At 43.5% G+C, this 21,183-nt stretch overlaps 1 protein-coding gene across 3 annotated transcripts in view; it reads right to left on the bottom strand.

The window, feature by feature from the left end:
- The window catches only part of LOC140417632 (zinc finger and BTB domain-containing protein 8B-like), a 34,406-nt gene extending 15,147 nt beyond the window's left edge, over nt 1-19,259 (bottom strand). The window contains exons 1-2 of one of the 3 annotated variants that reach the window (XM_072501223.1): nt 19,200-19,259; nt 16,518-17,484 (exon numbers count right to left, since the gene is read on the bottom strand). In XM_072501223.1, the coding sequence (XP_072357324.1) occupies nt 16,518-17,445 (928 nt within the window). In that variant the 5' untranslated portion in view covers nt 17,446-17,484; nt 19,200-19,259. The other 2 variants (XM_072501222.1, XM_072501221.1) reach the window with 2 other exon arrangements.
- Between the last annotated feature and the right edge of the window lie 1,924 nt (nt 19,260-21,183).

Genomic DNA, 21,183 nt, shown 5'->3' with positions numbered 1-21,183 from the left:
AACATGTGCTGGGAATCTCAGATCTGTAACCTGGAATTTGCTTATTGCAGTCACTAAGACGGTCTGAAACAGCATTACAAGGATTTTTCGCACAACCTTTGATGAATGAATCTCACCATCAAAAGCTCTTCTAATAATCAAAAGGACAAAGCAAGCGATCACTGAATGGGGAAGGAAAATAGAAGAGGGAATCTATAAATAAATCAGGGAGGTAGGCAAGGAGTAAACAGAAAAAAATGAATGACTTCCCAAAATGTGTGCCTACAATGGAAGGGACATTGCTAAATCCAGGTATGAGTGACAAATCTGTAATTTTAATGAAATGTAGTAAGCCTAATAGGATACGTTTTAAGGTCCCAATAAAAAGGGGAATATCAGTACAAATTAGAATTGATTTTACAAAAACAAGAAGGAATAAGTTTGCAGAGGTTAGGGAAATTATCACACCACTGGAGAAGAAAAATGGCACTTATTTTAAGAACTGCAAAGATGCAGAATAAACATACAGCATTACAAAAAGGAGACTACTTCAGGTCTCCCAATTCAATGGTCAAGAATTGTTAGAAACAAGCTATAAATGAAGAAGAGGGTAAATGGAGCCAGTAGGAATGACAATAATAAAAAGGGTTAGAAGCGATTGAATGGTTACTCATGCAATGAATAAGCAAAGAGAATCTTAAAAATCAAACAAGAAAATATTCTTGAAGTACATTAGTGAAAAGAGAATCGTTAGAAGATAAGGTCCCTTCTAAGAAAGGATGGTGTGTTAGCAAGATGGTATATGAAAATTGGTAGGGATACTTAATGAGAACTTTAGAAAATAGGATATTGGGGAGAAGATAAATCATGAAATTAGATGTCATAATAAATTAGAACCATTGAATCATGCAGCACAGTAGGAGACCATTCAGGTCATGTCTGTGGCAGCTCTTTCAAAGAGAGCTATCCAATTAGTCACACTCCTATGTTCTTTCCCCATAGCCCAGCAAATATTCCATTATATATCCTATTTCCCTTCGAAGGTAACTATTTAATCTACTTTCACCACCTTCTTTTAGGCAGCGCATTCGAACTCGTAATGTAAAAACAATTCCCATTTCCTCCCCTCAATATTTTGCCAATCACCTTAAATCTGTCTCCTTTGGTTGTTGAGCCTCTCCCAATGGAAATAGTTCCTCTCCGTTTAATTCATCAGAGTTTTAAACACCACTATTAAATCTCCCATTGGCCTTCTCTGTCCAAAGGCAGAACAACCCTTCTCCATATACAACTGCATTAATTTCAGCCCAGTGTCATTCTGGGAAATCACCTCCGCATCATCTCCAAGGCTTTGACATCATTCCCAAATTGTGGTGCCCAAAGTTGGACATCATACTCCAGCTGAGGCCTAACCAGTGATTTATAAAGGTTTAGCAGACATTTTGTTTTGTATTCTATTCAAAAAACCCAGGATTCTGTATTATTTTTAAACAGCCCTCTCAACTTGAATTTTTCCTGCCACGTTCAAAGACTTGCGCATGTCTCTCTGTTCCTGCACCCCCTTTAAAATTTGTACCAGTTAGTTGATATTTCCTCTCCTAATTCTTCCTTCCAAAAAGTATCACTTCAAACTTCAAATCAGAGAATCATACTACACAGGAAAAGGCCATTCACCCTGCCATACACATTTCCCTGCATTAAATTTCATCTGCCCAGAGTGCCCATTTCTGCCTGAAATGTACTCCTATGTTTACTACATTTACAAGCTTCATGTCATCTGTAAACTTTGAAACCAAGTCCCGATTATCAATTAATGATGTGATACCAAAAGCAAAATACTGCAGATGTTGAAAATGTTATATAAAATCAGAAAATGCTGGAAATATTCAACAGGTCTGGCAACATCCATGGGGAGAGAAACAGAGTTAATGCTTCAAGCATGAGACCTTTCCGCAGAACACATGATAATTTCCTCCTTTAGAATCTGATGAAAGGTCAGAGGCCTGAAACATTAAGTCTGCTCCTCGCTCCACAGATACTGCCAGACCTGTTGAATATTCTCAGCGTTTTCTGGTCTTATATTGCTAATTATATATTAAGGCAGGGTTTTTCAAAGCGCGGGTCACGACCCATGGGTGGGTGTTGGGAGGGTGGTAGCATTCCCGTGGTGGTCCCAATTGCAGAGGTGCCCAACAGCCACTACCAGCATTTTTATTGAGACTGTCAACCACTGCTGCCTTTTAAATTAGAACAAAATGAGGCTATGCGCATAAAACAAGGAGGAATACCATAAGTGGCAGCAGTGAGCAGGTCACACATCCTGAACGCACAGTTGACGTCAAGTGCCCTGTATGTATGTACTTTCGACACCAAAATCACAGCAGAGAGCTTCATCCATTTTCTAGCTACTACAAAGCAAGGCAAAAGGACTGTGAAGATTAATCCTTTTGTTACAAGATAGAGAAGGAGAGAGAAACAAATAGGCAGAGTACCTTCAGGCCAGGATCTTATATTTGAATCTGCTGGAGAGAGCTTCTCAGGAGAGTCCAGGGGAGGATAGAGCAGTGCTAGTGTTAGCCCTGTACAGAGTTCCAGGGCCTCTGGTTACCAGCCTACAAAGAAGAAACTTAACTTGGGAACAAAGGAGTATAAAGATGATTTCCTGAGTTATGGTTTTGTCAATTGTGCCAATGCGTGTTAATTGCAGGGAGGTACAGGCAAATGAGGGGAGAAGTTTCAGAATTTGAAAGAGAAGTGGTGGGTGAAAAATTCCGTTTGAAGTTGAAACCCTAGAGTCAGTTATGAACTTACAGCTGACCCCAAATGAAAAGACTACGCTGCTATACCTGACATGTGAAAAACATGCCAAAAGCCCGTGAGGCTGCCCGCATTCGGGAATAACATCTCCCACATGTATCTAGTGCTGACTAAAACAAGCATTGCTTTGCTATTGCCCTTCACAACGACCTACGTGTGTGAGGTAGGATTTTCCAGTTATCACAAAGATGAAGACTGCACAAAGGAACTGGCTGAAGTCTGCACCTGGTATGCGCATTGCCCGTTCCCCCTGCAAATCAAATTGGAGTGAGATTGTGAGGACAAAGCAGGCTCCACTTTCGCATAGCGAACATGCCATGTGTCGCGAAGGTCAGCCAGCGTGGGTCGCAAAGGTCGGTCGGCAAAAGTGGGTCTCAGGAAAAAAAGTTTGGAAAACACTGAGGGAAATGAATTCAGTTACAGGAGGACATAAGAGAGCAAGGGAAAGAAACAGCAGAGCTTAGAAATTAGGTTTCCCTAGAGTGTGGATTTTAGCTAGCCAACAGAAGAACGGCCAAGCAATATCCACTGTCAGGCAGAAAGCAAGTGTAATTACAGGCCACGCAATTTAACTTCAGAGGACATTTTGAAATCTTAAATTAAAGGTCAATTTATTAAATTTCTAGATTAAAATAATTAGAACCAGCCAACATAGAGAGAGGAATCATGCTTGACAAACATGATGTTTCTCACATCCCCAATGAACTAAATGACAGATGGGAAAAAACAGCAGAAGTGGTATATAAAACTTGCAAGAAGCCTTTGACAAGGTCCCACATTAGACTTTAATGGAGGAGGTAATAATAGTCTTTATTAGTGTCACAAGTATGCTTACATTAACACCGCAATGAAGTTACTGTGAAAATCCCCTAGTCGCTACACTACAGCATCTGTTTGGGTACACAGAGGAAGAATTCAGAATGTGCAATTCACCTAATAAGCACGTCTTTCAGGACTTTTGTGGGAGGAAACCCAGAGGAAACTCACGCAGACACAGGGAGAACATGCAGACTCCGCACAGACAGTTGCCCAAGCCGGGAATTGAACCTGGGTCCCTGGCGCTGTGAAACATCAATGTGCTACCGTGCCACCCAATTAAAGGATATTAAATTAAGGAAAGGGTAGCAAACCTGGTTAAAAGTGATCAGAAAGGGGGACAAAGAATAAAATTTAAGAACAGCTTCTCATAGTGGATGAAGGCAGGGAGCAGTGTCCCATAGTTCTATTCTGAGATCACTTTAATTCCCGTAGATCAACGATTTAGACAAGGTAGCCAAATTGCAAAGTAAATCATTCTGAGGAGTAAGGAGGCTGTAAGGGGATATGGATGTGATGGTGAAAAGATCAAATTCAATATCAGTAAGGTGATATTATTCAGTAAAACTCCACCCCCATATTAGAGCAGAGGCTTTAAGGGGTTCTGAGTCATCAAGCAGCACTTCAAGTGGACAGGCAATTTTAAAAATGCTAATGGAAAACTGTGTTATATGGCAAGAAGTATCGAATAAAAAAGTCCAAAGTGTAATGGTGAATCTATAAAAGCCAATTAAGACCACGGGTGCAGTACTACATTGAACATACAGTGCAGAAGGAGGCCATTCGGCCCATCGAGTCTGCACCGACCCACTTAAGCTCTCACTTCCACCTCATCCCCGTAACCCAATAACCCCTCCTAACCTTTTTTGGTCACTAAGGGCAATTTATCATGGCCAATCCACCTAACCTGCATGTCTTTGGACTGTGGGAGGAAACCGGAGCACCCGGAGGAAACCCACGCAGACACGGGGAGAACGTGCAGACTCCACACAGACAGTGACCCAGCAGGGAATCGAACCTGGTGCTGTGAAGCCACAGTGCTAATCACTTGTGCTACTGTGCAGTTTTGGATTCCACAAGAGGAAGAATGTCGAGGCATTACAGGGTACAGGTTCATCAGATGCAGTCTAGTATAAGGATATATAAATATGAAGGTGTGAAAGATTGAGTGGTGATAATTTGGATTCAGTACCACATGTAGCCATTGAGGCAAACATTGTAGAAACATTAAAGGGGAAGTTGGATAAGTACCTGACAGGGAAAGAATTAGAAGAAAAATGTTTACAGGTTAAGATGAAGCATGGTGGAGAAAGCTCCTGTGGAGCATCATCACAGTTGGGCCAGAGGGGCTGCTTTTATTCGGTAAATATCCATGTAACTAGGGCCGTTTTGGATGTAGGTGGTCTATACAACCTGATTTAATGGGATGCTTAAAATCATGAAGAGTTGAAACAGCAGACTGCTTCCGATGATTGTGTGATCTAAAATGAGGAGACTAAGACATTTAGAGAGCAGGGGAAACTTTTTTTTTTTTAAAACACAGCTAGTTTTAAGGCTGTGGAATACAATACCAGAGTTAATGACTAAAGCAAGGCCATGTTAACATTCAAGAATAGATTTAACAGGCGGTTGAAGGAAAGGGCTGTGGAAACAGGGTGGACAGATAGATTAAAAATAATCCTTGCTCGGAGGATAAAACCAGCATACACTGGCTGGCCCAAACATCTTGTGTCTGTTCTAAATTCAATATAATGTAGTGGTTTATTTGATGTCTTTATTAGCAGGTTGATGACAGGGTGTGGATACCAGCTTTCTGGACCATATAGGTAGTTCCCTGCATCAATAGCATGGCACAAATGTATTGCCAAGTTCTTTTGAGATTGCGAAAACGGGATTAGATAAGATACTTCAAGCCAACAGAGTACAAGAGAAAATATTGAAATAATTTACAGTTGGGACAACTAGATTTCTGAATGGGGCTGACTAGCAGAGAAACAATTATCCTTACAATACATGTGGTTTCCGTGTCAATGGCACCAGCTGTCATACTGCATCGATTTAAATATTCTGGAACTTAAAATGATATTCCTGGTGATGCTCTTTAAAAAAAAAGACTGATACGCAAAACAAGATTTTATATCAATTTATGATCACAAAGTCAAAGGTCTCTCTTGTATTTCTCTGTGCTACAGCAGTAATATGAAGTCTATTTTTGGGGATTTGATTCTAAAGGTGAAACCCATCTTCTCACCGAAGTGGTCATTATTCATGTGCGAGCCTCAACAGAAGAGAACTGACAAGTTTATTTAATCACAAAAGGCACAACTGAGGACTATCAATGTTCCAAAATAAACACTCAGCATTTTACAGCCGGATTCATGCACAGTATGAGGGGGTCCCAAGGAAAAAAAAGCCTTGCATTTATCTAGCACCTATCACGACCACCACACATTTCAAAGATCTTTATAAACAATGAAGTCCTGTTCAAATGTAGTCACTGCGGTTTTATATGGAATACGGCAGCCAATTTGCACAGTAGGCTCCCACAATATGATAATGGCCAGAATTTCTTTTTGCGATGTTTGTTAAAGGATAAATATTGGCCAGGACAATTCCCATGCACTTCTTCAAAATAGTGCCATGAAATATTTTACATCCGCCAGAGGGCAGATGGGTCTTGGTTTAACATCTCACATGAAAGAATGCAAGTCCTCAGTACTGGAGCGTCACGCTCGACTTGTGTGCTCAAGTCTTAAGAGTAGGACTCAAGCATGGAGCCTTATGATTCAGAGGCAAGGGTGCTATCAACTGAACCATGGCTAACACAAGATCAATTATAGCTATTGTACAACTACCTCAGCATAGACTACAGGTCAAACATGGGGGCTTTGCTAAGTATCAAGATAATAAAAAGCAATTATTTCCTCTCATATCTCCTAGATTTTATAGTACAACTGAATCAATAATAATGGGTTTCTTGCTTGTTTTTGGATTGGTCCATGCTAATGTCCATTATAGGATTGTAAAATAGGTGGCTATGAGGTAGATGCATTGGTGTTAATTTTCCAAAATGCATTAGATTCTGCAACGGTTCCATTATCATACTGAAAAGTAACAAATATAACCCCTCTATTCAAGAAAGGAGGGAGGTAGAAAACAAGAAATTATAGAGAATGAGCTTGACATATGTTGTGGGGAAGGTGTTAGAATCGATCATTAAAATTATAGCTGGGCACTTAAGACCCACTCACGGTAATTGTTTTCTAAAATTCATTTACAGGATATTGGCAGCGGTAGCAGGCCAGCATTTATTACCCATTCCCAGTTGCCCTTGAGAAGGTGCTGGTGAGCTGCTTTCTTGAACGACTGCAATCAGAGGTGTAGGTACACCCACAGTGTTGTTAGGGAGGGAACTCCAGGATTTTGACCCAGCGACAGTGAAGGAGCGCCATTTTATATTTCCAAGTCAGGATGGTGAGTGTCTTGGAGGGGAACTTCCAGTTGGTGGTGTCCCATGTGTCTGCTGCCCTTATCTTTCTCGATGGGAGAGGTCATGGGTTTGGAGGCTGCTGCCTAAGAAGCATTGGCAAGTTCACATGGCTGCTACTGTGCATCGGTGGTGGAGGGGTTGATTGTTTGTTGAAGGGGAACCAATCAAACGGGCTACTTTGTCCTGGATGGAGGTGAGCTTCTTTGTTGGACCTGCACTCATCCAAGCAAGTGGACAATATTCCATCACACTATTGAATTGTGCCTCGTAGATGGTGGACAGGCTTTGTGGAGTCAGGAGAGGAGTTACTCGCCACAGGATTCCTAGACTTCAACCTGCTCTTGTAGCCACAATGGCTAGTTCAGTTTAGTTTCTAATCAATGGTGACCCCTCAGGATGTTGATAGTGGAGGATTCAACGGCGGTAATGCCACTAAATGTCATGAGGCAATCCTCTCTTGTTGGAGATGATCATTGTCTGAATCTTACTTGCCACTTGACAGCCCATGCCTGGATATTGTCCAGGTCTTGCTGCATTTGGACATGGGCTGCTTCAGTATCTGAGGAGTCGTGAATAGTGTCGAACGTTGCACAATCAGCAGTGAATATTCCCACTTCTGACCTTGTGAAAGAAGGAAGTTCCTTGATGAAGCAGCTGAAAATGGTTGGGCCTAAGACACTACCCGAAGGAGCTCCTATGGAGATGTCATGGAACTAAGATGATTGACCTCCAACAACCACAACCATTATCTCTTGTGCTAGATATGAATACAACCAACAAATGGTTTCCCCCTAATTCCCAGACTCAGTTTTGCTGTAATCGACTAACTGCTGCCTTGATGTCAAGGGCAGTCACCCTCACTTCACCTCTAGAGTTCAACTCTTTTATCCATGTTTGAACCAAGGCTGTAATGTGGCCAGGAGCTGAATGACTCTGGCGGAACCCAAATTGAGCATCAGTGAGCAGGTTATTGCTGAGTTGCATTGTTGATAACCCCCTTCCATCACTTTACTGATGATCGAGAATAGTCTGATGGGGCAGTAATTGGTTGAGTTAGATTTGTCCTGTTTCTGGTATACAGGACATACCTGGGCAATTTTCCACATAACCTGGTAGATGCCAGCTTTGTAGCTGTACTGGAACAGCTTGGCTAGGGCACAGCAAGTTCTGGAGCACAAGTCTTCAGTGCTATTGCCAGAATGTTGTCAGGGCCCGGGCCGTTGGCAGTATTTAGTGCCTTCAGTCATTTCTTGAAATCACATGGAGTAAATCGATACACCCCCAAGAATTTCTCCGCTCCCCCTCCCCCCCCCCCCCCCGCCCCAGCAAATTAGAGCACAGGCTGCTATTTTATTCTCCCACTCTCCCCCCCAAAAAAAATCCCCACAGATTTTCCCCAACTCTCAGTAGTAACTTTGCCCTAACTCTCACTACTAACTTTGCCCTAGACATCTGCAGTGGTGAGATTAGAACCTGGATCACCACAGCATTACCCTGGGTCTCTGGATCACTAGCCCAGTGATAATTCCACTTTACCACCGCCTCCTCAGAGCGGTGGGAAGAGCCAGCGTGGTTTTATGAAAGGGAAATAATGCTCAACCAATTTACTAGAATTCTTTGAAGGAGTAACATGTGCTGTGGACAGAAGGGAGCCTGTAGAAGTATGGCACTTGGATTTCTAGAAAGCATTTGATAAGGTGCCACATCAAAGGTTATTGCAGAAATTAAAAGCTCATGGTATAGGCAATAACATATTAGCCTGCACTAAAGGATGGCTAGCAGAAAATGTTGAGTATGCATAAATAGGCGTGTCTGATTGGCAGTATGTGATGAGTGGAGTCCTGCAGAGGTCTGTGCTGAGGCCATAAATTTTTACAATTTACATCAATGATAGACGAGTGGAGCGAAGGAATGATAGCTAAATTCGCAGATGACACAAAGATAGGTAGGAAAGTATGTTGTGAAGAAGACATAGAGCTTGCAGATTGATATAGATAGGTTGAGCAAGTGGGCAATAATCTGGCAGATGGAGTATAATGTGGGAAAGTGTGAAGTTGTTCACTTTGGCAGGAAGAATAAAAAAAGCAGAGTGTCACTTAATGCCGAGGTGCAGAGGGATTTAGGTGTTTTCATGCAGGAGTCACAAAATGTTAGTATGCAGGTGCAGCAGGTAATAAAGGAGGCTAATGGAATGTTATCCTTTATTACGAGAGGGATTGAACATAGAGTGCTTCAGTTATGCAGGGAAATGGTGAGACCGCATCTAGAGTACGGTGTGCAGTTTTGGTCTCCTTATTCAAGAATGCAAATCCTTGAGGCGGGTCAAGAGAAGGTTTACTCGATTGATAGCTGGAATGAGTGGGTTGTCTTACGAGCATACATAGAAGATAGGAGCAGGAGGAGGCCTTTTGGCCATTCGGATATGTTAGACAGACTGGGCGTTTTTCTACTGGAGTTTAGAAGAGTGAGGGGTGACTGAATTGAAGTGTAGAAGATACTGAACAGTGTCAGCAAGGTGGACGTTGAAAGGATGTTGCCTCTTCTGGGCGAGTCCAGAACTAGGGAGGATTTTTTTAAAATTAGGAGTCGCCCTCATAAGACAGAGGTGAGAATTATTTTCTCCCAAGAGGGTTGTGCGACTTTGGAACTCTTCTGTCTCAGAGGTAGTGGAAGCAGGATCATTGTATATCTTTAAAGGTGGCGGTAGATAGATTCTAGTTAGGCAATGGATTCAAAGGTTAATGGAGGTAGAGGGGAACGCACAACTCGAACAATTAGATCAGCCATGCCCTTACTGAATGACGGGGTAGACTAGAGGGGTTGAATGGCCTACCCATGCTCCTATTTCATAGGTTTGTATGTTCATATATGCTTAGCAGGGACTAATCAGATACCAGGATCTCAGGAAAGCATGCTAGCAGCTCGAGTCATTGTTTTATAAGTATATTGACCACAGAATCCAAAGCTCACAACTTGATTTTACAAACATACATCTATTAATCCCACATTTTAGTGTGCCTGGTCACCAACAACTCAAATAAGATTTTTTTTTAAAGCTTGGCCCAGCTCTAGAGCTAGTACATTCATCAGAAACAAACAGGTTACCCACTACTAGATTAAGAAAATATCAAAAATCCACTTGAATTCTCTCGCAAAATGTGGAAGGCATTTTCAAATACAAGAAACATGAAAATGATTGTAATGAGGACAGAACATTAAAAATAGGAAAAGAGCAGGAGCGTAGGCCACACCCCTTCCTCTCCCCCCCTCACACACACATACACAAAGCCTAGTGTGCCATTCATCAAAACCAGGCTATTTCTTTTTACCTCCGCTCCACTTCCCCCGAACCCCCACTTCTTGATTCCTCAAGAGTCCAAAAACCTTTCAATCACAGCCTTAAATCTACTCAATACTTGAGTATCCACAGCTTACTGTAGAGAATTCCAAAGATTCACAACTCAGTGAAGAAACTCCTCCACATCTGCCTCCTAAGTGGACGACCCCTTATCCGGAGGCTTTGACACCCGGATTTGTTTCTGCAGCCAGGAGAAAGAGCCTCTCAGCATTGATCTTGATCAAGCCTTCTATGAACTTTATACATTATTGTTTCCCCAATCTGTACTTTGCTAGGATCAACAGTTTAAAAGGTTAGTTTTAATCACTAACAATTATTTTAGTTTAACTTAATTTTCCAGAAGTTCAAATTTTTGACATGATTAAATTATTTATTTTTATACCTGCCTTAAGAAAATAACAATTACAACAGTTAAAATACAGTGCCAGGAGAGGAGTTTACTATTCCAAGGCCTGAGCTCAAACACCCGCACTGCGCCAATAAAAAAAGCTGAACTATAAATTACATTAGCATTATTTCAAGCTTACCAACAAACCCACTTGAGCATTTAAACAAACATCAGTTGATCAGAGAACCTGAAAGGGCTTATAAAGAGAATGTCATTTCTAACAAACCTACTTAAATTTTCTGAAGAGGAAACTAACGAGACAGCCAAGGGACCATCTCTGGATGTTAAATATACATTTGGACTCCCAGAAGGCATTCAACAAGGTTCTCAGCAAGAGGCTATGATAAGGAACAAAATGCCCTCCTGGCTTCAGTAGGGAATCAATTAGGGGATAAGATACAGTGGAGGGCCACTGGGTATATACTCAAATTGACAGATGTACCCAACGGTGTCCCATTCATATCAATACTGGGACCACAGCTTTTCATGATGTTTATAAAGGATTTGGATAAAGGAAAGCCATTTATAAAAGTTTGTTGATGACCCAAAAATAGATTTAACAAATAAATACAGTGGACGCGAGCAGAAAGTTGCAATATGACATAATTAATGCGAGCAATAACAGGAGATACGCGGAGGCTCCGGAGGCAGGGTTATTGGAGGAGCAGCGGAAGCTACAGATGGAGTTTGGTCGGTTGTCTACGGGGAAGGCGGTGGAGCAGCTGAGGAAAGCAATATACGAGTATGGAGAGAAGGCCAGCAGAATGCTTGCACACCAGCTAAGGAAAAGGGAGGCGGCCAGGGAGATAGGTAGAGTGAATAGAGCTGGGAACACAGTCATGGACCCAGCAGGGGTAAACGGGGCGTTTAAGGAATTTTACAGCCGGCTATATGAGTCGGAACCCCCAGCTGCGGTGGAAGGGATGAGGCAGTTTCTGGGAGGGCTGGAGTTTCCGAGGGTGGAGGAGGGTTGATGGATGGGCTGGGAGCACCGATCAGGATTGAAGAAATAGCAGAGGGGCTAGAGGCCATGCAGTCGGGCAAGGCCCCGGGGCTGGATGGCTATCCAGTGGAATTTTACAAAAAGTTCCCCGAGATGCTGGGCCCGCTGCTGGTGAGGACATTTAATGAGGCAAGGGAGCGGGGGTTCTTCCCCCGATAATGTCACAGGCCTCGATCTCACTGATCCTGAAGCGGGAGAAGGACCCTGAACTATGCGGGTCGTACAGGCCAATTTCCCCATTGAATGTCGATGCCAAACTGTTGGCTAAAATCTTGGCCTCAAGGATAGAAGATTGTGTCCCAGAGGTGACAGGGGACGACTAGACGGGGTTTGTTAAGGGTAGGCAGCTAACAGCTAACATTAGAAGGCTCTTAAATGTGATCATGATGCCCCCAGAGGGGAGGGAGGTGGAAGTAGTAGTCGCGATAGACGCAGAAAAGGCCTTCGACCGGGTGGAATGGAACATTTTTGGGAGATGTTGGGGCGGTTTGGGAGGGGCTTTATTGATTGGGTCCGGTACTTGTACCTGGCACCAGTGGCGAGTGTCTGAACAAATCGGTTGACGTTGGACTATTTTAAATTGCGCCGGGGGACTAGGCAGGGCTGCCTCCTCTCCCCACTGCTGTTCACTTTGGCCAAAAAGAGCCTCTGGCGATGGCACTAAGATCTTCAAGGGACTGGAAGGGGTTGGTCCAAGGCGGGGGTAGGACACAGGGTCTCACTATATGGCGACGACCTGCTCCTGTATATTTCCGACCCGTTAGGGGGGATGGGAGAGATGAGGATTTTAGGGGAATTTGGCCGGTTTTCGGGGAACAAATTGAATATGGGGAGGAAAGCTTTCGTTATTTGGGAATCCAGGTGGCACAGGACTGGGGGCTGTTACATAAACTAAATTTGACCCGGCTAGTAGAACAGATGAAGGAGGACTTTCGAAAGTGGGACATGCTCCCGCTGTCACTGGCAGGAAGAGTTCAGACCGTGAAAATAACGGTTCTCCTGAGGTTTCTGTTTGTTTTTCAGTGCCTCCCCATCTTTATCCCAAAGGCCTTTTTCAAACGAGTAAACAAAAAGTGATTTTGGGTTTTGTGTGGGCAAGTAAATCCCAGCGAGTGAAGAAAATGTTGCCGGAGCGTGACAGAGGGGAGGGTGGGTTGGTGCTGCCGAAATGTTAGCAACTATTAGTGGGTGGCAAATATAGCCATGATTCGGAAGTGGGTAGTGGGGGGGGGGGGGGGGGGGGGGCGCGCGCGCGGCGAGTAGAGGCGGCATCATGCAAGGACACAAGTTTGGGGGCATTGGTAACAGAACCTCTGCTGTTCTCGCCAGCCCGATACTCCACAAGCCCAGTGGTAGTGGCGGCCCTGAGAGCCTGGGGACAGTGGAGGAAGCATATGAGAATGGAGGGAGCATCGGTCTGGGCTCCAATCGGCAATAACCATCGGTTTGTACCGGGAAGGCTGGATGGGGGGTTTCGGAGATGGCAGAGAGTAGGGATTGAGAGGATGGGGGATCTATTTATAGAAGGGAGCTTCCCCTGTTTGAAGGATTTAGAGGAGAAATTTGAACTGCCAGCAGGAAATGGATTCAGATATCTGCAGGTACGGAATTTTCTGTGAAGGCATGTTTCGACCTTTCCACTCCTACTGCCACGGGGGATACAGTACAAGGTAGTTTCCAGAACGGAGGTGGGGGAGGGGAAGGTTTTGGATATTTATAAAGAACTCATGGAATCGGAGAAAACGCAGACAGTTTTAAGGTTGTTCACCGGGCACACATGACAGTGGCCCGGATGAGAAAGTTTTTGAGATAGAGGACAGGTGTGAGAGATATGCGGGAGGGCCAGTAAACCATGTCCTTATGTTTTGGGCATGTCCAAAGCGGAGAGGATTTTGGCAGGGTTTTACAAATGTCATGCCCACGGTGTTAAAAACAAGGGTGGTGCCGAATCCAGAGGTGGCGATTTTCGCTGTGTCGGAAGATCCGGAGTCCAGGGGTGAGAGAGGCTGGCGTCTTGGCCTTTGCCTCCTTGGTAGCCCGGAGACGGATAATAGAACATACAGTGAAGAAGGAGGTCACTCGGCCCATCGAGTCTGCACCGACCCACTTAAGCCCTCACTTCCACCCTATCCCCGTAACCCAATAACCCCTACTAACCTTTTTTTTTTAGTCACTAAGGGCAATTTATCATGGCCAATCCACCTAACCTGCACGTCTTTGGACTGTGGGAAGAAACCGGAGCATCCGGAAGAAACCCACGCAGACTTGGGGAGAACGTGCAGATCCACACAGACAGTGACCCAGTGGGGAATCGAACCTGGGACCCTGGCGCTGTGAAGCCACAGTGCTATCCACTTGTGCTGCCCCCTCCATGCTAATGTTAAAAATAGGAAAAGAGCAGTCTTTGCACTATTTTTATACTTGTTTTTGTACTGTTTACTGTTATTATAAAATTCTAAATGCCTTAATAAAAATGTTTTTCAAAAAAAAAAAACGAGCAATAGTGTGGTAGATGGAGTTCAATTTGAAAAAATGGGAGATAATTTGGACCCAAGAAAGACAAATTAGACTATTGTCCAGGTAGCGAGAAGAGGAGAGATTTAGGAGTACAAGTACAGAAGTTACGAACAGACAGGTACAACAAAAAATGATTTTGCAAGTTAATGGGATATTAGCCTTGATCTTGAGAGGGATGGAATATGAAGGGGTGGAAGTTATGCGATAGTGGTACAGAGTTCTGGTTAGGTCCATCTGCACTCAGTTCTAGGCAGCACACCTCAGGAAAGTAATTTTGGCTTTTAGGGAACACAATGTAGATTCACAAGAATAATGCCAAGGTTAAATAATGGCATAAGATTGCACAAACTAGACTTGCATTCCCTTAAACACTGAAGATTAAGCGGTGAACTAAATGAGCTGCTTAATATGCTTAAAGGAGTTGATAAAAGTAAGAGTGAAGCTATTTCCTCTGGTAGGGGAGTTCAGAGCAAGGGGGCATAACCTGACCTAGGCCATTCATGGGTGTTGTTAACAAACACTTAGTCAGATAGTGGAAATCTGGAGCTAGTTTCCCCAAAGAGCTGTCAAGGCTGGGGATTAATTGAAAATTTCAAGCATGTAACTGAGAGATTGTTTGTTATGCAAGGGTATTACAGATTAGGAAACCAAGGACAGTAGATAGAGTTAAGATACTGATCAGCCATGTACAGTAAAACAAGATACTGATCAGCCATGTACAGTAAAACAGACTCAGGGGGCCAAACGACTTACTCCTGGCTCTTATGCTCCCAACAGTCGACGAGTGGCACTGAGGCAGAAATAAAGTCCTACAACAGCAACAGTACAAAGTAAGCAAATTCCTCGGTCCAGGACTCTGAGCAACTCCTCAGTGTTAGGAAGTTTTTTTGTATTAAAAGGGAACTGATTCAAGAGGAGAAACTGCCTCTTGAAGCAGAAGAGGGATGTTAAACTATTTAGCAGTACAACATGATAAAAAGTAAAATAGTACTTGAAGAAATAGTAGCTCCTAATCTACTTAACCTGCCATCAGTCCAGGGACAGTAATAAAACGTTGGATTTGTTCTGAAGTCTCTAAAACATATACAGGATCCTGTTCACAGTAACTCCTACAGTACATCGTGGTTCTTATGCAACTGTTTCTCCTGAGAATATCCCTGGATAAGTATTATGCTGCAATTTAGTGTTGATGATATACACCATGATCAAATCGACATGTAATGTACAAAAAAACTTGCAGCTCAAAGCAAAGTAATAAGAACCAAGCAAGAATTACCAGCCCATGATAAACACACTGATTAACACAGTAGAAGCCAATTTACTCACTGCATCTTATATACACAGACATATGTTACCAGGAGGAATTATACTAAAACCACCCAGTTAATAGGGTCAAGATTTTCCCAAACATCTTCATGTTACAACCCATCGGTTGGCCCATCACCCCAGTAACACACTGTTACTGGTGCATTGTTAGCCATACTAACCTTCATCTACTGGATCAATGTTAAACTAAACCGATTTGAATTTGTGTGGGGTTTGTACAAAAAAAGGCCTCATTGTCACCTTATGGCAATCTAAAGTTGAAAAAGGTGTATTTTGCCAAATCCATGGGTTACTGATTCAACCAATCTTTTCCTTAGTGTTACTTTGGCTTCACTAAGAATCATACAGCAGTGGTTAGCACTGCTGCTTCCTGGCTTGGGTCGCTGTCTGTGTGGAGTCTGCACGTTCTCCCAGTGTATGCGTGGGTTTCCTACGGCTGCTCCAGTTTCGTCCTGCAAAAGTTCTGAAAGATATGCTTGTTAGGTGAATTGGACATTCTGAATTCTCCGTCAGTGTACCCGAACAGGCACCTAGGAGTGTGGCGACTAGGGGATTTTCACAGATAATTCATTGCAGTGTTAATCTAAGCCTACTTGTGACACTAATAAAGATTTTTTTTAAATGTGTGCAAGTGAAGATAGTTCTTCCCCGTTCACATGTAGAAAGCATTTTGGTTATCTGAATTTCACTGCACCAGAGTTATTGGATTAGTCACCAACTGTATAAATGAATACAGTACATTATCAGAATACAAATTCCTAAATGCATTTCCCCCATTGTATTGATAATGTAATCCATTATTGGTTAATAATGTAAATCTCACCTGCATCCTCCCCGTACCAATCACTTTGTACATCCATCATATTGGAGAAGGAGCCCCCTCCATCCTCTGGACGCCCCCCTCTGGAAAAGTGCTGTATCAGATCTTCCTTCCGCTGTACGTTCCCTGTCCTCAATAAAACCTCCAAGAATTGTTTCATCTGATAATTTTCATAGGCTATTTCCATAGCTGGGGCAGATTGCAGCCTCTCCTCAGCCTGGTCTGCAGCAGATGATGTAAACTGCCGGAACCTGTCAACTGATTCTACTTCATCCTCGTCAAACTCAACTTTAGGTTCTGGAAGTTTAGGTAGCGATGCAGGGTGAAGTTTCTCTGGAGAAAGGTTGTCCTGATCTTTCTGAGCAAGATCTATAGGATGGTAAGAATTGCACTCATTCCAGGTTATGCTTTGATTATTGTCAGGACTTGATTCCTGCTGTTGAATTGGAACAGGATTTGGACATTGATTCCTACAAAACGACACAGCATCTCCAAAGGCTGCTACATTATTCCCATTCTCCACATGATTACAGTTATCGTCCTTCTCATCTTTCACACAAATATCAAGAGAAGATCTGATGTATAATTTGCAGAAGCTGACTACGTCAGTCATCTGTAGGTAACTAGCTGCTGACATAACTTCAATAACATTCTTACTGCAAAGGTTCAGCTTTCCAGAATAAAGAAAGTCCAGTATTATGGAAAAGGCCTCAGATGTGACAATGTCCAGGGAGGCAGTGCTAGGACGCCCACTATCATGGATATAATGAATCAGCAAGGCTCTGAAGTAGCCACTGTTAGCAAATAGAATATTCCGGTGAGCTTTGAAGATCCTCCCCTCCACAATAATGCTGCAGTCACAGAAGAAGTCCTGCTTCCGCTGTTCATTTAATTCTCCTAGAAGTTTAGTGTAATACGATGTGATCTCCATCTTTAGTGAGCAAGACTTTGTCAAAAGGTGTTTTGCCGCCTGTAAAAAAAAATTTTAAATTGAGAAAAGGCATTTTTAAAAAATAATTTTGTATTCAAAAACATTCTACAGTGGAAATTATTTTTCAACTTGGCCTCAGTGGCAGCATCAATTAACCTCAGCAAATAAAGCTCCAGAGAATAAAGAAAATATAGAATAATGGAAAGATCATACTCCTAAAGATCCAACAGACAACACTCCTTTCACTGTCCTGAAAATGCATTTTATCCCAATGAGAGCACCTATTTTCTTGTGCACAGTGAAACTTTCCACATCCCACACCAGCTTTCCTTAAACCTCTCCATACAGACCAATGCATTGTCCATTTGAGATGGCTGATGAACAGTTTTAGCTGGAAAATCATGCTGACTATAAATTAAATGCTTGGTTGGCATTAGGTTAAAGAAAGGCAGATCAGCATTTGTGAATGCAAAGGTTACTAGTGATGGTAGAAATACTAGTTGACGGAGCCATTGCTGATCTCAGTTCAGCACCCATCAGTATTTTCAATGGACTTAAAAAATTAATTTTGATTCAGAACAAGAAAGACACAAATTAACATATAATGTCAGATAATTTTTTTTTATGTCAATGTTTTTTTTAATGTTTGGAACTATGTAGGCAGATCGGAGCAAAACAATCATATCAGACGTCCAGAGTATTTTAAGTACAAGGGGCTAGGCTAGTCATCAACAGTAAATCCAGTCAGAAAAAAAATGTCCATTAGAGCAGAAAAGTATTACAAACTGACAAAATGAAATGAGCATGCTCTTACCATTACATAACACAACTGCATGAAAAAAATACTTGCATTCATTAATGCACAAAATACTGCAAGCACACTGCTTTGAGGGAAGTGCCAGTTTATCATTGCAGCACCGGATTCAATTCCATTTTGCTGTCCTTAATAATAATCTTTATTGTCACACGTAGGCTTACATTAACACTGCAATGGAGTTATTGTGAAAAGCCCCTAGTCGCCTGTTCGGGTACACTGAGGGAGAATTCAGAATGTCCAAATTATCTAAATAGCATTTCATCTAGGACTTGTGGGAGGAAACCCACGAAACACGGGGACAACGTGCCAACTCCGCAGACAGCGACCCAAGCCGGGAATCAAACCTGGGACCCTGGGCGCTGTGAAGCAACAGTGCTGACCACTGTGCTGCCGTTGAAGTCACAAGTTTTTAAAACAAAACTCGTCTGACTCACTTCTGAACAGTTCAAAATGCCAAACCATCTTATGAAAACTGGATATGGAGCAGCAAATGGTGGGGTAACAATGGCATCCACATTTTCAGAATGATGAGCACTGACTAAATGAAGAGGAACACCCCAGGGCACATCAACCCTGCTCTTCTTTCAGGACCTGCTCATGGGCCAATTGTTTTAAAATATTCGGTTCTTGACACTCTTTATGACGTCACAGGTACCTTATTTGACCCACAACTAGACATCTTCCAGGAGTAAAGTTGCTGCCAGACACCCAGGCCCAGCAAGTTCAATCCTGAGGCTGAGAGTGAAAGATTAAGCCATGCCAGAGGTCTAACTGTGCTGCCGCAGCAAAGCACTTAACAGTTGCTAATGAAGACTACAACAGGTCAGAGTTTAGGATCACACCCTCTCATTCCCCCTCGGCAAACACCCCTCTCACTTCACTTGTCATCTCGTTGACTCGTTCCAGGCCACAGTCCCTCAGTGGGCTCCATATTTACCTTTTCTGCCTTTGGCCAGAGCAGAAGATTTCACCGATGCGCTTCCTCCCCCCCCACCCAGCCCCCCTCAGCCAGCACGCCTCGCCAACCTAGCCTCACCTCACCTCGCACCGGAACTCGCTGCGGCGCCCCTCGATTGACAGCAGCGACCGCCAATAGAAGCAGCCGAGCGGCGAGAGGGCGAGCGTTTTAGCCAATGGACGGAGGGGGTGAGTGGGCTGGACGATTGGGCCAGCAGGTTCGGTTGCAGGCGTTTGGGGGCCCAGTGCGCGCGCGCGTCAGGCGGCTGTCGGGGGTTGTAGTTTCCTTCCTCATTGGTCGCTGCGCCGGCATAGCCGGAAGGAACTACAATTCCCAGCGTTCAGCGCGCCCAGGCCACATCTGGTCCACGTCAGTGACGGTGAGTGGCCCCCAGGTCCAGTGATGGTTTCCGCTCGGTTCAGTGACCATCCAATGGAGCCATTGCAAAACTCATCCAATTTTCACAAAGCAATTCGCAGCCTTATGTGCTGGATGCTGGTAGGGGACTGGCTGGCCGAAATCTTGACCCACGGAATGGTCACAACACTGGAGGGGGCGGCAGCGGCCATTCGAGACGTCGTGTCTGTTCTAGCCCTCTGAAGGAGCAATTCACCTAGTGCCACTCCCCTACAAATTTCCCCTTTTCAGATAATGATTCGATTCACATTTGAAAGTCCCAATGGATCCTGGTGGCTCAGGGCTGGATCGTTATTGTTGTCACTCTGTCTGAAGGCTGCTTCTCAGAATCCCACAACAATTGCTCCGAAGCCCCCCCATTCCTGAACTGCCTAATTTTATGTTTAGATATCATAGTGTAGATGGGTGTTAGGTATTCAGTTGGTTTAATTATTTGCAGCCCTGTTGGCTTATTTGGTTTTATGTTTGTGTTTGATGTGTAAATATATAAGTGCCTCAGCAAAATAATTTTGAAAAAAGACATCATAGTGTGGATTACATGTTTACACAGTTTTTCCCATTAAAGTGAAATGCATTCATTCCACTTCTGACAAATGCAGAATCATCAAATGACCCATAAGACTACAAGATGTAATAGCAGAAGTCAGTCATTCAGCCCATTGAGTCTGCTTTGCCACTCAGTGAGATCATGGCAAAGAAGTAAGCCATTTGGCCCATTGTGTCCGTACTGATACTTGTACCTCCTGTGTCTTTTGTCCATAGTGCTGCAATCTTGAAAGTCAATGTTTAAAAATTTTTTTTTAGAGTACCCAATTCATTTTTTCCAATTAAGGGGCAATTTAGCGTGGCCAATCCACCTATCCCACACCTTTGGGTTGTGGGGGAGAAACCCACGCATTCACGGGGAGAATGTGCAACTCCAGGGTCCCAGGTTGTGCAACTTCACAGCTCCAGGGTCCCAGGTTTGATTCCAGCTTGGGTCACTGTCTGTGCGGAGTCTGCACATCCTCTCCGTGTGTGCGTGGGTTTCCTCCGGGTGCTCCAAAGATGTGCAGGTTAGGTGGATTGGCCATGATAAATTGCCCTTGGTGTCCAAAATTGCCCTTAGTGTTGGGTGGGGTTACTGGGTTATGGGGATAGGGTGGAGGTATTGACCTTGGGTAGGGTGCTCTTTCCAAGAGCCGGTGCAGACTCGATGGGCCGAATGGCCTCCTTCTGCACTGTAAATTCTATGATAATTCATTCCTCCTCCTTTGATGTATCACTTTACACTTCTCTGAATTAAATTTAATCTGCCATGTGTCCGGTCTATTCCATCAACTTGTCTCGTGCTTTTGAAGTCTTATCTCTATCCTTCTCACAATTCACAATACTTGCAAGTATTGCGTCCTGCTCACACCAGCCTAGGTCATTATACTGATCGAGAAAAGCAGTGGTCCTAATTCCAAGGGAATCCCACTATATCCAGTCCAAAATAACTATTCACCACTACTCACTGCTTCCTGTCACACAGCCAATTTTGTATCCATGCTTTATTCCATGGACT

Source organism: Scyliorhinus torazame, chromosome 1 (assembly GCF_047496885.1).
Source record: "Scyliorhinus torazame isolate Kashiwa2021f chromosome 1, sScyTor2.1, whole genome shotgun sequence".
Taxonomy (NCBI): domain Eukaryota; kingdom Metazoa; phylum Chordata; class Chondrichthyes; order Carcharhiniformes; family Scyliorhinidae; genus Scyliorhinus; species Scyliorhinus torazame.
This window is presented reverse-complemented; position numbering and strand designations above follow the sequence as displayed.